At 43.4% G+C, this 17,214-nt stretch overlaps 1 protein-coding gene across 1 annotated transcript in view; it reads right to left on the bottom strand.

The window, feature by feature from the left end:
• The window catches only part of LOC126540678 (DNA (cytosine-5)-methyltransferase PliMCI-like), a 194,573-nt gene that overhangs the window by 103,839 nt on the left and 73,520 nt on the right, over positions 1 to 17,214 (bottom strand). Inside the window, exons 12-14 of the mRNA XM_055076227.1 lie at positions 14,159 to 14,346; positions 3,397 to 3,589; positions 2,697 to 2,795 (exon numbers count right to left, since the gene is read on the bottom strand). Of these exons, the coding sequence (XP_054932202.1) occupies positions 2,697 to 2,795; positions 3,397 to 3,589; positions 14,159 to 14,346 (480 nt within the window). The remainder of the gene's footprint in view (positions 1 to 2,696; positions 2,796 to 3,396; positions 3,590 to 14,158; positions 14,347 to 17,214) is intronic.

Consider the following 17,214-nt stretch of genomic DNA (forward strand, 5'->3'; position numbering starts at 1 on the left):
AGTAGGCCTAGCTGCTTCGGCTATCGCTATTGAAGCTTAGTGCTGAACGGTGCCGTGTTTTTCATGAAAAGGATTCGCCACAGCCAGACACACCCTCAATTTCGCCTTCATCCTACTCACCCATATCTTCAAAGCGCATAAAGCATGGCAAAAGTCTAAAAAACATTGCATAATGTCGGCTCCCAAAATTCAGCTTTTCCTTAATACAACTGTTACGCGGTCAAGCATATGCGCTGTATCGCGGTGAAGTATACCAAGAGCGGTAAGGGACCACTGTCAAGGAACATACTACTATGTGTTCCTTCTCCTGTCACAGTACGACCACGGAGACACCTAATAAGTGTACTGGCAGGCCTTCAGAGCTATTTTAGATGTGGCTGTGACCATCTGAGCCCTTGAGGGCAGTAAAAGGCATGCATTAGTTTTTTTCTGACATTTTTTCGCTCCCTAGAGAGTCTGAAAAATCGGCCGTTGAATTTACTGGCAGTACTTGTCTTTACAACATGGTGCACTACTCCTCCGATGCTTCTTGTCAATGCTTCAGGAGCGTTTTAGTGTTTCCGGGCCATTTATTTACAGGCTTTTCTTTTTCTTCAAAATTTGGGAGCAGAATTTGGAGGACACTTAAGCTTCACCTTTAAGAGTGGAATGCGATAACATTGAAAGACCCCTCACAGCTTTTCATGCTTCTCGGCAAGTGCAGCTTATGTAACCATAACGTTTACCAGGAAACGCTGGCGGCGAATGCTATGCACAAAGGCAAGCTTTCTGGTAGAAACGCGGCCTCTTGCGTGGGTCAGTCTCCTGCTATTGTTTCGCAGTTTTAATATTTCAGTCTGAGAAGAGCTAACATAAAGATATGCGCTGTTCAAGCCTTTCTTTCATTACATTTGTTTGTTTGCACCGTTCTCAAAATTCCGAGGAATAACTTTGTAAAGAATGAAAGACAAGGTAAGTCACTGCAGCCTTTGATCTCATACTTTAACACACATGTCATGCCTGTGTGAATTTTCCTGGAAGAAAATTGCACATTAGAATTGAGTAAATACATTATATAGTACTCACTCATACCTTTGCAGACTTTGCAATTTTCTTTTTGTTCATTCTGTGATGATTTTCACCCCCACATAGTCAACTTTTACAAAAAGGTTGGTGATCATTGAACAACTCGAGCTCAGGTGGGCTTTTTGAAATGGGTGCAATGCACCTGCTGATTTTCCTAACTTATGCTGAGTTTCCTTTTTGGGGGTGGCACTCCTCACCTTTCAATTACCTCAATTCAGAAACATCACTTCAGAAAAATGTTAGATGTCACAGCATGGTTCAATAACGCGGCAGAATAGGCATTTAGTATGATAACTTCCCTCCATTTATTAGAAGGTCGTCAATAATTTCCCAATTTGGCATTTAATGTTATAAAGCAATCAATTTGTGACAGTGAAAATGTAACAAGTCTTATCTGCATGTTTATGAGAAGAGAAAAGCTAACCCTGATGAAAGGCCTCAATTTGGATTCCAATGCTTTTTTAATGTATTAGTACTGACCTAGGTGACAATTGTTTTCTAGCAGCTGCCTTTTCAGAGAGGAACCAGGTTCGTATGCATATTTATAAAACTAACTGAATAAGAAAGTCAGCATCAATCGGGTTTTACCTGAAATGAAGTGCCTGATGTACAAGGCATTTTTTTCCCTCTGAATGCTTAAAAAAATCTGTTACATATATCTGGCCTCCTGTCACTTTTGTGGCTAGACAGACTGTTAGCACATAGAAGAATTTCAGCAATAATGTGACTAATTAATTAACTACAATGTGCTAATTCTAGTTTAATACGTAGTCCACTTAAGACATATGTTGCAATTGGAACAAATTGCAAATCCCGAACTAGCACCACTTTTGAGACATCTGTCCTTAAAACGTGTTATGAAGTGCATTGGCATTCCAGTTAACAGTTTACAAAAAGCATCCCTGGAACTGTTATGCAAGATCCTGATTAAAATCTGACACGCTTTTCAGCAAATTTTGAGGACAGTTATATTAAAAGTGGTGCTAGTCATCAGGTTTAGGGAAGGCACAGATCACTTCACTAATTCTCGGCTTCAATTTCGCAATTGCACCATGTTGCCTAAACCGCATCAGTGAGCTTTTAGCACATTTTAGGTAACTGGTAAAATAAGTGACAATTTTCTTGCTGCTAACACTTGCCCGGCGAGGTAGCCAAGTGAGAAAATGGCACATGCTCTGTGTCAGAAGTCAATTTCATATACTCTACTATTCACGCAATGCCTCCTGGTTGCTAGGTTTCGAAGTGTGCACTATGCATGTGTACATGCAAACATCCACATCTGACAACACAGCAACATGTCTATCCTGCCACTCGCTTTTCTTTAATGGCAACGGCTGATACAGGTGGGCCTCCCACACTGAATTAATAAAAAGTGGTGCAGTGAGGCCATGAAATTGCAAGTAAAACTGAAATGTGGAATGGCATCTTTTGGCATTGCTGCTATTTCGCAGCCAGCCTAATCACGACCTGCTTATGTACTAGCTGGCTAAGCAGAACTCATGGTGTGTGAATATTTTTTCTGTAGTCCCACGAAAAGCATGTATCAATGAGGTTATGTTGTAATTATTCCATTGTTGTCCCACAAGTATAACCTAGACTGTGCAAGATTTCCCTGTGAATGCAGTGGTTACCTTTTCATCTCCAATCATGACTGCAGAGTAAACAAGAACTGTTCCTGTATCTTCAGGGTTGCCGCACCAAGCTAATGTCTTCTTCCAGGCTGAAGTGCCCTGCAAACAATGCGCAGTCAGAAAAAACACAATAAGGCATTTAAATGTCGATAGTTAAGCATTTAGCAACGAATCAAAGCAACGAATGTCATATTACAAGGATGTTGACAGATGTATACCTGTCAACCTGCGAGCATTACCTGTGCACACTAAAATGGAAGAGGAGAAGTAGCACGCTACAGTCCATACATATTTTTTAACACTGCCTCCAGCACAGCACGCACCTACGTGGGTTACATAGCACTTTATTAACAATGACTAGTTCTTCACACAGCTCATTAGCAGCAGGACATTTTGAGAAGCAACACAGTGTTTTTATATCACAGTGACCTTTTCAGTGACTTTGTTGTTGATGATTTTGCCTGCTTCAGGAACTTGTTTGAACAAGCTCGCTGGAAGCAGTTGCCCCACTGGTGTCCTTCCATCATCAGCAGACTTCCATGGGATTGATTGGATGGGCAAACCTTTTTTGGCAAACAGAATTAATTTTTTCACAAAACTTGACTAAACCTAAGCAAAACCGCAGAATGAGCCTGAACTTGTATACTACAGTTTGGGAGAATCGGCAGGTATGCAGATGTCAGAGGACAGGTATACATACTGTCTGCAGCCAACCCCTGCATGAAGGGCAGATGCGTCGACCTTGTCTTCTGGTCTCGTCAAAACTGCTTTCTCCGACATCGGACATCTGGGATGTAAATGCCTCACGGAACACGTCTTGTACTAGTGGCGTGCAAGTGGCCAGGGTGTCAGTGGGCCGAGAGAAACGCCTCAGAGGGGTGTCCTTACTGACACTGAAACAAGAGGAAGATTTCAAAAACTGTACAGATGTTGTTAAACTTCTACACCTTAAATCTGCTAGCAAAGCTGCTCAAACAAGTGACTTGCAAAATTTGCAGCCCTTTCCTATGAGCTTACTTCCAAAGCAATAAGCCTTTCGGTGTTTCTGCAGCACATTAACTCTCCACCTCACTGTGAAGTTTTGCTTCCTCTGACTATTTTCTATCTCCTGGGGATAAAATCATCAAATTGAAGGAAACGAACCTTAAAAATGTAATTAAATTCTCGAGTTTTACATGACAAAACCACAATCTGATTATGAGGCAGACTGTAGTGGGGACTCCGGATTAATTTTGATCACCCGAAATATTTTAATGCCCACCCAAATCTAAGTACATGGGAATTTTTACATTAGAGTCCCATCGATACGAGGCCACTGTGGCTGAGAATCCAATCTGCGTCCTGGTGCTCAGCGGCAGGATGCCATTGCCGCTGAACTACTACGGCGGGCGAATAGGTTAGTGCCAAGGTAAATTTGTGAACATGCAGGTCACTGTCCCAAACCTGTATTTCTCGTATTTCTTTATTGTGAGAGCATAGCTGAGAGTGCAGTTGTGAGAGCCATTAATGTTGAGCACGTACCAGGTCGTAAGGCGGGTGCTTTTCTAATTCCTTTTAAGAGGTTTTGTGCTAGATAGAGAACACCACAAATTGTGTACTCCGATAACACCCACCGCAATATAACGCCGACCACAAACAGCCTACAACATTTAAAAGTCACTCGACAGTTTTAGTGACAAGTTTAGCAACCTTGCAGCAGAATTTAGTAAAAATTTGGTGACTTGTTTGTGTCAGTGTAACAACACACTCAAAAAAATTTGGCAACATCGCATGCAAAGCAGCTGCAGCAGACTATCCGTGTTCTCAGGTGGAAATGCGTCATCGGTTTGAAGAGATGTGTACATTTATAGCACTTCGCTTTTATTTTTATGGGTACAGAAGCTACTATATAAACAAAAACTATTTAAAAAATATGCACATCCCACACCTTGTGGGAATAAGTTTGGCGAAGCTTTCATTGGTTGCTGCAAAGAGAGAGGTAAATAAGATACAAAAAGTGAGGAGCTTAACCAAAGTTTAGAAAGAATAAAACCCATTGATAAATTATATGCTTGATGCAGAGCACTTAAATTTGGCCCTTGATGATCACAAGGACCTACAACATATCAACTCGATGCACTTGTACACACCTGTCAAAACTGCTTCAAGGTTCTTTTGCATAAGCATTCTTAGGCAACTCACCAAGGAAATCTGTCCGTCAGTCTGTCTGTAACACATAACACAACGTGCTCCATAAAGAAAAACAGAAAAAGCTTGAAAGGAAAAATTTGAAGAAAAGAATAATGTTGCCGGTGATGAGTTTCAAACCTATGACCCCGTGCTCAGAATCCAAGTGTCTTACCCACAGGGCTAAATCCTCACATTAGCAGAACATGAATATATCGGAACCATATAAACGTGCTGTACTGTGTTGTTTGTGTTGTTGCGCAACAAAGACAGATAAGCAGTCCATGAGTTGATAAGGATGATAAGGAGTGATGAGGGGTTAGCGTATCTGCGTGATTCGAACATGCACCTTTTTTTTTAATAAAAGGTGCATTCAAATTCGCATGCGGGTTACAATCCTAATTCTGCTTAAAATAAAAAACGAAACCAATTCTTACTCAAAAAATAGCTCAATGCAAGGTAGCTAGCCATACTGCCGTTGAATGAGTCGTCTGAAGAAAGTGACGCTCAGACACCTCGCAAGGTGGGTCAGTTGCGCGAGCTTCCAGAAGTGTGGCATTTCTAAAGCATTATATGGAACTGAAGATGACTTTCTGTGGTAGGCAGACAGAGAAAAGGAGGTGTTCTTGGGCTCCAGTAGCGACTAGCCACTAAGATTCAGCTGTGAGCATGTCTGTGTGCCTTTGTATATACCATAATATTGTTTCAACATGGTACACATCGACTCAGGTTTCATTACTTGATGTGTGCATTAGAAGTGGCACCAAGTTATTTTTTTTATATTTGGGTGGTAATATAACTGTGCGTTACAATCAGTGGTGCGGTAGAATTATGCAAATACGGTATATCAGTGTGATCGCAGTTGGTATTGGTTTGACACGGATGGACAAGATGCTAAAGAGCAATAAGGGCTTATAATGGTCGGAGCAATTCTCATAAGGTCGATAAGGATCGATAAGGGTTGGATCATGTCCAATAACCCAAGCAACCAGCAGGCGTTTGGCAGACGACACCGGGCCAGCGTCACGACCACCGGTTAAATCATCGTGACCGCGTTCGGCTAACACACGAGCCAGCGACTTCTCCACGACGGCAACAGCATGGCTTGTCTGCGGCCAGCATTCTTTTCCAGTTTTCATCTTTAGGTTTTCTTTTTCTTTATATACTGGGTGCTTTTTTCTTATTTAATTTTCTAAGGCTTTATGTCGCAAATACCAGTGTGTTCCGCTTCTTCAACAGGGTTACCCTAGAGGTCAACATTACATTCTGGATAAGTCTCAAGTGTAGAAGCATTTAATTGAAAAAAATCGTGCTAACTACATTTTTAATTAATCACTTTAGGGCACATGTTGTAATGGTGGAATTAGAGGCCATCAACGTGCAGGACCTATTTAATCAGAAGCAATTTCGTAACTAGCATCAATTTCGATATATACGAAGTGAGTCAGCAAAATGAGTTGGAGTCCTGATTACTTCTCTCGCTTATTGCATATATTCATAGTGTAGCAAGAAAATAGCTATGACACCAAGGCATTTTGCTGTATACTTTGACATATACCTTGAAACTGGCTGGTTCCAACTGAACAGGCCCTGCATGTTAACGGACTAATTTCCACCATTGCAACATGTGCACAAAGTTATTAATTAAAAAGATAATTGGTAAAATTGTGTCAATTAGTAACTTTTGCCGTACAACTCATTTAGAAAGCAATGTCCCCCTGTAAAATGTAACCCAAACGAAGAAGCGGAATGCTAGTATCTGCAACAACAGGAATGAAAAAAAAATATGTTTGGCATAAGAAAAGACACCCTGTACAATTTGCTACTTAATTAATGCATATATTTGTGTCTTAAAGTGGGCTAGAGAAGGCGAGCACTTTGTAGACAAATTATCGCCGCAGTTCATTTTTTGTCAAATTTTATTGAACTATTTAGATACAAACACAACATAAATTAGAATACATCGCTGTGAAATACTGTAATAGTAAGTTAGTGGTTGTGCCAAACATAAAATGTGAACCAATCAATGTACTTGAAAATGTGCTTCCTTGAATTGCATAAGTCCATTCACTAGAGACCTGTGCAGCCACGTCACAATTGACTGATTCTGCTATGGTTCCGCTGCGGTATCTGAAATACAGACATGTACTATGTAAGTTTCAGAAATGGAACATGTATAACTATTGCTTGGGTGCTGAATATTCGACCAGATGCTTCGTGGACTCTCAATTTGAAACTCTAAGCATTGTACTTATGAACAGGTTCTGACAAATACATGATTTTTCATGACAAACATTAAATACGCATCCTACATGCAAAGGCAATCTCATGTTATTTAACCTCAAAATAAACGTTGCAAAAATTTTACACCAGTGGGTCGAAATGCGCCTTTCTTCAAATGATCTTACGCAGGTCACCACGACCACAACGTTTCGTGCGCATGGCATATACAGGGTGTCCCAGCTAACTTTAGCCACAGCTTAAAAATATGCCGATGCACTCTAAGACGACTTGACCAAATACATGTAGTTGACTATTGTATGTAGTAAGTCACACTATTTTTTGTATTCTGCTTAACTGCATAATTAATCAAGATTGATTAACCAACTTTTGAAGCAACAAAGTTAGGCAAAAAAAATTCCAATTAGAAAGTTGTAGAGCGCTTTTCAAAATGTCCAATTAAAATGTTTGTAACTTTCTATCTATTAGGTATTAGTGTTTTTCCACTTATTGCAGATTCCCGCAAAATTTTAAAAAATACGTCACACACCCACTTGCGTGTCGTGATTGCAGTGCTCTCAAACATTTCTTGTACAAATGAACATTGCATCTAGCAGGGTGCGCTCCTGCTTAAAAGGCGACAGGGCAGTGGCGAAGGCATTGGCTGTGCGATTTGTGCGACTAATACGCTTCCCTTGCGGCGGTTGATGACAGCGATAAGCAAGTGCAGCGCAGCACAAAAATGCTATGTTCGTTTGTATGCGGAGCATTTGGCAGCGCTGTAATCATGGCGCGTAAGCGGACATGTCACGTGGTATTTTTTGTAATTTGCGGGCATCTGCATTAAGCGGAAAAACACTAATGCCTAATAGATAGAAAGTTAGAAACATTTTAATTGGATGTTTTGCTAAGCGCTCCAACACTTTATCATTGGAATTTTTTGCCTAACTTCATTGCTTCCAAAGTTGCTTGATTAATCTTGACTAATTATGCAATTAAGGAGAATACAAAAAATAGCATGACTTATTCCATACAAGAGTCAGCAAAATGCATTTGGTTGCGTCGTCTCAGAGTGCATTAGCATTTTTTAAAACTCTGGCTAAAGTTAGCTGGGCCACCCTGTATAGTATGCTACGGGCACTGCATGCACACGTCCGTGTGCCATGCATATCATGATGCAGCCACGGTCTCTTAATTCGCTTGCACGACAAGCTTTGGCATGCAAGCTCCTGCACATTAAGTGCAGCTACAAAGACCACAAGGCATCAAATTTAGGCTGCGCTATTAACGTGTCGATTTCGACAGGTCGAAAAGTCTAGATGGGCTCTCGAAACAAAGAAATGCAGCCTTACGTACTCTCCTTCCAAAATAATGTTACAAAAGACAGGCTCTAATAGCGGAAATAATATGTGTGACTTACGTGTAAATGTGGAGGCCTGTAGGAGTTCCAAATCCGCAGTCTGGAAATGTCCGTTTTGCGCGAACAAGAAGCACAGCACCATAGAAACCGTGCAAAGCTGCACCAATTAAGCAGCCACTGAACGATCCTTACCGCCAAATGTTTCCCCGAACAGCCACCATCTACACGCCCGTCTCATGAATTTCCTTCCCAGTGAATGTTGCCTGACCACAGTCTCTATTCTTTCACTACCTCCCCCCCCCACCCCCTCACCCCCGCTCTAGGGCGCACGAGAAGTTGGCGTCGACTGTGGCATCCCATATGGTTGGCCAGCAGCGTTGGCCAGCATGGAGCCGACGTCACTGGCCAAGCAAAACCTTTGTGCTCAGCATTATGCAGCCCTACGCACCCATGCCAGCATCCGTGGCTGAGCCAGCGTCGACAGGGTCAGCAACATAGGTCGCCCTTTTTAAGGTCCAATTAAGCTCTTAATGCCGACATGATTGGCTCCCAGTGTTCCACCGAGCACCACCCGATAGTTGGTCCTCGGCCAATATTGCTTGGGTTAAGGTTGGTAAGGGGAGATAGGGTTGATAAGTGCCAGATCAATTCTGATAATATTAATAGCAACCGACGTAGATGTGTGCAAATACTGAGTAGTACATTTCGAATCGAATCAACAAATTAAAGCCGAATATGAACTCAAATATGAGAAAATTTTTGAAAACGTAATGCTTATTAATTTGGGCAAGAAAATACGGTACTGCAAATGCTTGGGAGTCTCCTAGCATTGCATAGTAAGAACGTAGCAAGTTATCAGTAACAGAAGTACATGGAAATCAAGATGTGCAGTATGGTGTGCAGATGTGCAGCTCAGTTTTAGTATATGAAGGTCTGGAAAAAATTTTTTTTCATCTATGAAAATTCTGTTGAATAAAGTGCTTCGTTTCCTCTTAAACTAATGAATTAGTGACGTTCTGTTGTGTAGAATACTTAAGAGGTTCTCAGTTTAATAGTGGACCTGTGTTTTGCGGTAATAGTTTATTTATTGTGTAGATAGTATTGCTTTCCAGCTTTACTCCAAAATGCAGATGGGCTATCTCAACTTTATGGCAGGTGGGTTAGGTTCAATTTGCGAGACAGACGAAATTTAGAACCACGCATCACATGACACTAATAGCCGGCGCCAACAGTAAAGAGCAGGTGCCATATGCACCATTTCATGGTCAGGTTCGCCGTGATCTGCCACCTGTCAAAGATTCTAAAATCTGCAGGGTCGCAGCAAGTTTGAAAGATGCTCTCTCCCCCCTTCCCCCTTGTCGTATGTAACCAAGTCATAACACTTCTGTGTCCGCCCCACAAATCCAAAGCTACATATATAGTCTTGTGACTAGTCGCTTGAAGCTACAAAAAAAAAGTTATAACAACAATGTGTGTATGCACACGGCTTCAGTAACGATAGACCGCCGTTACATGAGTCACAAAGATGGTGGCCGTGAACAACTTTGTTGTCATCTCGAGCACTTGCTTTCGTTTGCGAGGAGGTTTGTCAGCTTTCCGAGTGTCGTGCAGTTGCGGCTAACAGATTTGCGTCCATTAGGCACCAAACCATAACGTTATAGTCGATGACGCCCAATGCAGAAGCACTGATTAGGCCGAATGCCCAAGGCAGCATGGCCGTGATGAAAATTCGCCGTTGCCTGATGTGGTAATAGGCTGCAAGTCTTCGTGGAATACTTGCCGCTAGTATGTTTATATGGGTGGCACATTATGTATCGGTCCTGAAGTCACGTGTGCGGGCTAGATTGACAGTTGTTGAAGCAAAGTGTGAAACGTTGTCATGATCAACACAATCTGCATGCCTATCGGCGTCGGCCAGATCTTCGCACGTTACAAAAGACGTGCTGCTTTTGTTGCCGTTCCTTCTTTCTGTGTCGCGTTTATCATTTCGATGGGTTCCGTCGATCCGGACGAACCTTGTATAGACAGAGGCGGTCCTGGGCACCGCGGTGCCATTCTCTGAAATGCGCCATTTGGGCGCTGTGTTTGCGATCACCACATTGGCCTGACGTCAGGGAATGCCCACTGTGCTAAAGTCCGCTACTGCGTCAGCTAGGGCGGCCCATCCGCAGCACACTTGGCTTTCCTTTTGCACCGAAAACGAAGTGAAATGCTCGCTTGGCTGGCATCGAGCATGAGGGGCTCAGTGGTACGTGCGACATGTAGTACTGCACAGGTCTCTACAACGAATATCAAAAAAATCAAATAGTATATATTCGACTCGTGAGTCAAATCATTCAAACATTCGCTATTCAATTCAGTGATATTTGATATTTGCACACCCATACCAATAAGGGTTGAACGGATCAGATTGAGTCTGATACCCCTGACACATGGGCAAAATTAAAGCCTTTTGTATAAACCTCCTTTGTTACTCTGAAGGACTCTTTGCGGAAAGGAGTTGCACTGATGACACACGGCACTGCACTGACTTCCTTAGGTGGTTCCTCAGACAAATGCCACAAGAAAAAAGCACTGGTTGTTAAAGCAGCAAGGGAGAAAAAATTTTTAAAAAGCTGCGTATTCGGATTGCATTTAGCTACTGTAGAACCAAAAAACATTTTTTTCCTTGTTGATGGCTTATAATGCGCATATCAGTTTCTTTCATTCGCGTTTTCGCACTCTTAGCAGCAATTTAAATTGGTCCAGCAACTATGTACAGTCGGTGTTTTGCTATGCTACAGTGTACAAGAACAGCTGTGCATTCCATTTATTCTGGTGCTGGCCACGTTTCTGTTGTTGTTTTTCATGTCTTTGTTGCCCCTTCTTTTGTGCGTGCAGGCTTAACGCATGTTATTCAATGTGTCATTAGCACAATTGTGATCGCGTGACAGAATTGAGCATTTGCATCATGGCTCAGCAAAATGCTAGCAATGAAGCAAGAGTTGAGGTCGCTCTGACGCTTGTCACTCTCAGACCTCTTGAAGAACAGATAAACGCAGCCAAGGCGAAAGTGGAAAACATCAAACGTCCATTCGTCATAAGCATGCTTCATGTTGACTGCTTCGGCAGTGTCCCCTCGAACTGCCAACCACGGAAGATGGGCCTACATGCACAATGAACGATGGTTTCACGATGCTAACACACCAAAGACGATGCAGGAAATGACACTGCCGGAATTCAACATGGCGGCACTAGTGACGTGATGCGAGCATTTGAAAGTATAGCTAGAGTAAATCTTCACTGTTTGACAAATCGCATCTTTAACGCGTCTTCTGATAGCTCTACCACCTTGAAAGATGGGTCAGGTGAAGTTATTCCAAGTGAAGCTTATGCAAACATTCTCAATGAATCATTTGCAAATAATTTTTCCACTTCATTGAACATTGATCCACCACACACAGAACACTACAACTATCTCATTATGCAACCCATAGCTCTTGACTTCTCTAGCATTGCTAGGCTGATTGATGATTTGCCTTTAAACTCAGCTCCCGGTTACGATACTATTAATAGTAAATTTTTGAAATGCACTAACACATTCAGTTCTGTAATACTTGCTAAAATTTTCCAACAATCAGTAAACACTTCTACTCTGCCTGCTCAATGGAAAATGGGGAGGGTGGTTCCGGTGCATAAATCTGGTAACAAAAGCTCACCCCTGAATTACTGCCCGATTTACGCTTACCAGCACCTGTTGCAAACTTCTTGAAGATGTGATATTCACTAAACTCGTCAACTTTCTTGACTCGAACTCATTTTTCACCTCAGCTCAACATGGTTTTCGCACAACATTCTCATGTGAAACCCAACTAATATCTTTCACTCATAGATTACATTGTATTTATATCGTGCTTCCTGTGCCGACTGTGTATTTTTAGACTTTAGCAAAGCGTTCGACAAGGTTTGCCACAAACTGCTGCTATTCAAGCCGAGTCTTAAACCTTGACAGTAACCTGCTGATATGGATTGAGTGTTTTCTTACTAACCGTTATCAATTTGTTACTGCAAATAATTATGATTCATCATTGACTGATGTTCATTCTGGTGTGCCTCAGGAATCAGTACTAGGGCCCCTACTATTCCTGATTTATATGAATGACCTACCTTCTTCACTGACATCTCACATTCACTTGTTTGCCGACGATTGCATGATATATTGTGAAATAATTACTAACGACGACACTAATGCTCTTCAGTCTGACTTGGACTATGTGATTGATTGGTGTAACACTTGGCTAATGGAACTTTAATAAATGTAAAGTTATGCGCGTGCAGAGGAACACCAGTACTCTTCCTACTTACTATCTAAATAAAATTCCTTTAGAACCCGTTAACTTCTACAAATACTTAGGAGTTCATATAACAGCAAAACTAACCTGGAACCTTCACACTGAGTACATATGAAGCAAAGCTAATAGCATGCTCGGTTACTTACGCCACAAGTTTTCCAAAGCATCACCATCCTTAAAATTATTACTTTACCAGTCATTAATGCATCCTAAATTAGAATACGCTGCAGCTGTGTGGGACCCGTACCATGAAAACCTTATTTCTTCACTTGACCTTGTTCAAAATAATTCAGTCCAATTCATATTTTCAAATCATAACCATACCGCTAGTGTAACATCTATGAAGGACAATCTATCTCTTCCATCACTTGCATCTCGCAGAACAATAGCACGTTTGACACCGTTTCACAAATTTTATTACCATTCCTCTCTTCACAGTAACTTCATTTCTCAACCTCATTACCTGTCGAGCCGCATCGACCATCGCCATAAGGTCGGACTTCAAACAGGCAACACTAACACTTTCAGTCAATCTTTTTTTCCCAGATCATCACGGCAGTGGAACCACCTTCCCTGTGAAATTGTATCTGTTGTCGACAACAAACTCTTTAGTAAGGCATTAGCTAACATTGTATACTTAGGAATTATTAACATGTTATTTCATTTACTTGCCGTGCTTGCAAACAACTAAGGACGACACTGGTTAACATTGTACTAACAGGAATTATCAAGTTACTATTTTGTTTACATTATCTGTCGTACTTACGAACACTAGGCAAGATATTACATAGTACTGTATAATCAGAAATTACTAATACGTACATTGTTTATTTTCCGTATTTCATTGTTATGCTTCCTGTTTTCCCACTCCCCTCTGTAATGCCTTTGAGCCTTGAGGGTATTGTAAATAAAAATAAATAAATAAGGGTTGACAAAGATTCAGAGTGGTTCCGATAAGGTTGATAACGAATGATAAAGGTTGGTAAGGGTCGGATTGCATCTGATAAGGTGATAACAACCATAAGGGTTGATAAGGATGGATACTAGTTGTATCAAGAGCCAAAACAGATTACAAGGCCAATAAAGCATACATTTAATGAACCATCTACAGCTTCATCAATCACAGTTAACAATATATGTAGCAGCATATGCGTGGAGATGAGCAAGTGGCACAATGCTTACATACACTTAGACAACTCCACTGGAGTCTCCACATAATTTTTTAATAAGCACAGAAATCTCGTTACACTAGTGTGTTTGCATTAATTATATAATTTGAAGCCACACCCCCTTGCACAGAACACCACAGCCACATGGTATCATGAGTCAATTGGCTAGGTAGCCAAGCTCAAGCTGGACAACACGTGTTGTGCAAAAGCTCTTACTTGAGTCTCCTGATGCGGCACAAGTCGATGAGCCGCTGAAGACATGGGGCCCTGAGTGCGGTGGGTTCATATTCTGAATCTCGAGCCTCATCGTAGCTGCAAGCATGTTTGGCGACGAATTCTCCGTGTTTTAGCAGCTCCTCTTCCGAGAAGCATTCCTCATTTCCCAGGTCCGGCACACTTGCATCCTGTGCACAGACAATGCACAACCACTGCAGACCTGCCAACCTTACATTTATGAAATACTACAGTCGAAGTAAAAAAAAAAAACACTGCAATTAGGCAAAATCTACTAAAAATTGACTGATTACTCAAGGTCTTCGCTGTTCATTAAATATTCACAAGCCTTATTTTGTAGGGACGCTGTGAACAGGCCCTCTGTTTATTTAATCGCAGCAAAGAATTATCTACTATTATTTGAACCACAGACAAATTGAAATGTCTGTGAAGTTTGTTCACAAAATGTTCACATAACAGAGGCCGATATTTCGGTTGCCATTATACAGAAGTACTGATGGCTGTTGGCATGGCACGAGTGCCACCAGTGCGGACGCGTCGGCCATCGCATGGACGTCTGCCCGAACCCCCAAGACCGTGTGTGTAGAGGCTGCGGAGCCTCGAACCCAGACCCCAATCACACATGCACGCCAAGGTGTCACCTTTGTGGGGGAGCGCATCCCACTGCAGACAAGACCTGCAAGGCTCAAATTAAGACCCCCTATCTTGTTAAGAAACGACGCGGGGACCGACAGAGGGCAGCGCTCGAGCTACAGCAGCAGAACTACGACGAACATTTCCCACCTGCCTCCCGCTCCTGCTCTCGAGGCCGGGCCCAGTCTCGCTTGGCTGCGGGGCCTCCATCCTGCCGGCAGAGCAGGTCTCGGAGCAGGGCGCACAGCAAAACCCCTGGACCGAGCCGTGGCCGTTCGAGCTCTCGGCGTCCGAAGCAAGCCGGCCAGCAAGATTCAGACCTACCTGACAAGGTGAGCTGGGCAGATGCAGTTAAGGGCTCGCTGAGACACAAGACTCAGGGAGCTACTGCTTCAGAACCCAGTATTAGGAGGGACCCTAGGGATGTGGCATTAGAAGCAATGCAGCGCGAAAACGCACAGTTGCGCATGGTCGTGCTACAATTAACCCAAGAAATTCGAGAGATTAAACAGTCGATGGCGCAGACATCTATACCTAAACCTGCTTTAGTCCCAACTCCCGTCACGAACGGTAACGACAGTGCGACGCCGCCCACAAAGAAACGTGCGGCGGCCAGTTTCGAGTCTCAACAGCTCGAGAACCTCGAATCAGCAGTAAGTGATTGGCGCAAAGCACATGTCACAATAAATGACTGGTGGGAAGAACAAGAAGAAGTGAGGAAGCTGCTTTCTGAAATTCAAACCGGGATCCGCAACATCGGCGTTGCAGTCAATAACCTCACTGCTCGAACAGACAGGGTTGAAACCCATATACACAAAATCGAGACTCACATAGGCCTTCGCCCAGGCATGGAAATGATGCCCACCATGGGCCCTACAGTCATTCACCCTAGCCCTATCTCAGGTAACGCACAAGTACAGCACCACGATGGCCTGCCCCACTAACGAGCTCGTGGTGTGGCAGTGGAACTGTCGGGGCTTCACTAAGAAGCAACCACTGCTGCAACAATACGTCTGACACGCGCAACCCAAACCCGATGTCATAATGATACAAGAAACAGTAGGTACCGTACCAAAGCTTCCAGGTTATACCGCGCATGCCTCGCCGATTCCCGTTGATCGCGAACTTGCAATTTTAATTCTGAAAGGGATAGTAGTGCAGGAACACAGCCTAAGCGGCACACATGCGGAAAACATGCTTGTAGAGCTCCTTCCCAATAGAACACGCAACCACAGTGTATTTGTCCTCAACGTATATAGTAATCCGGCTCACTCACGGGCTCGTTTCCTCTCTCTGTTCCGAGGGGCGCTTGCCTTGGCAGGCGCAAGACCATTTCTGGTGGGGGGAGACTTTAACGCCCCGAACGAGGCCTGGGGCTATGGCTACACTACCGCCAAAGGTCGACGCCTGTGGCAGGACCTGCATGATGCCGAATTAACTCTTATTACCGATCCCACGATGCCGACCCGCACGGGCACATCTACGGCGTGGGACACGACACCAGACCTGACAGCGGTCCGTAACATCCCTCAAGCAACGTGGTCGAATACTTTTGAAGATCTCGGTAGTGACCACATGATCATAGAAACACGAATTCCTCAGGCGGGTACACCCCCTTTTCCTAAGGTATTCAAATGGACGGACTGGGACAAATTCCGAAAGCAGCGAGTTGAACAGAGAGGTGAGGAGAACATCGATGACATTGAGGCGTGGATGGAGACGCTCAACGACGACATGAACAAGGCGACGCAGACACTCGCACCCGAAGTCCAGGTTGACAAGATCGACAGCCGACTAGCCCACCTCTGGGAAGCCAAGGTGTCACTGCACGCAAGATGGAAGAAGCAAAGGCACAACCGAAAGCTTCGTAAGAAGATCGCACATATCAATCGCCAGCTGGAAGAACATTGCCGGACCTTAAGCCGCCAACAGTGGTATGACATCTGCAACGCAGTCGATGGGCAGCTCCACAATGGCAGCACGTCGCGTCTCCTTCGTCACCTCTTGGGGGAAACGCAGAGCAAGTCTGCTCAGCGAGCAAACCTGCAACGCCTTTTGCACAAGGAACAGGCTACCACGAGTGATCACCAGCTCGTGACACGCCTGCTAGCCAAGTACTTCCCTTAACGGCCCGATGTTCAACACGGAGATTACACTGGAGAGACAAATGTGACACTCGATGAAGAATTTTACGAGTCAGAGATCCGCGCAGCTCTCCACGACTTTAATGGCAAATCAGCACCTGATCCCGACAAGGTTACGAACAAGACTCTACGAAACCTCGATGAGTCCTCGATAACCGCTTTTACGGCATACATTAACGAATGCTGGCTAGCAGGTCGCATCCCAGAGGCATGGAAACGCTCTAAGGCAGTCCTGATACCGACGTCAGGCAAGCCGTCCAG

This window comes from Dermacentor andersoni, chromosome 2 (assembly GCF_023375885.2).
Source record: "Dermacentor andersoni chromosome 2, qqDerAnde1_hic_scaffold, whole genome shotgun sequence".
NCBI lineage: Eukaryota > Metazoa > Arthropoda > Arachnida > Ixodida > Ixodidae > Dermacentor > Dermacentor andersoni.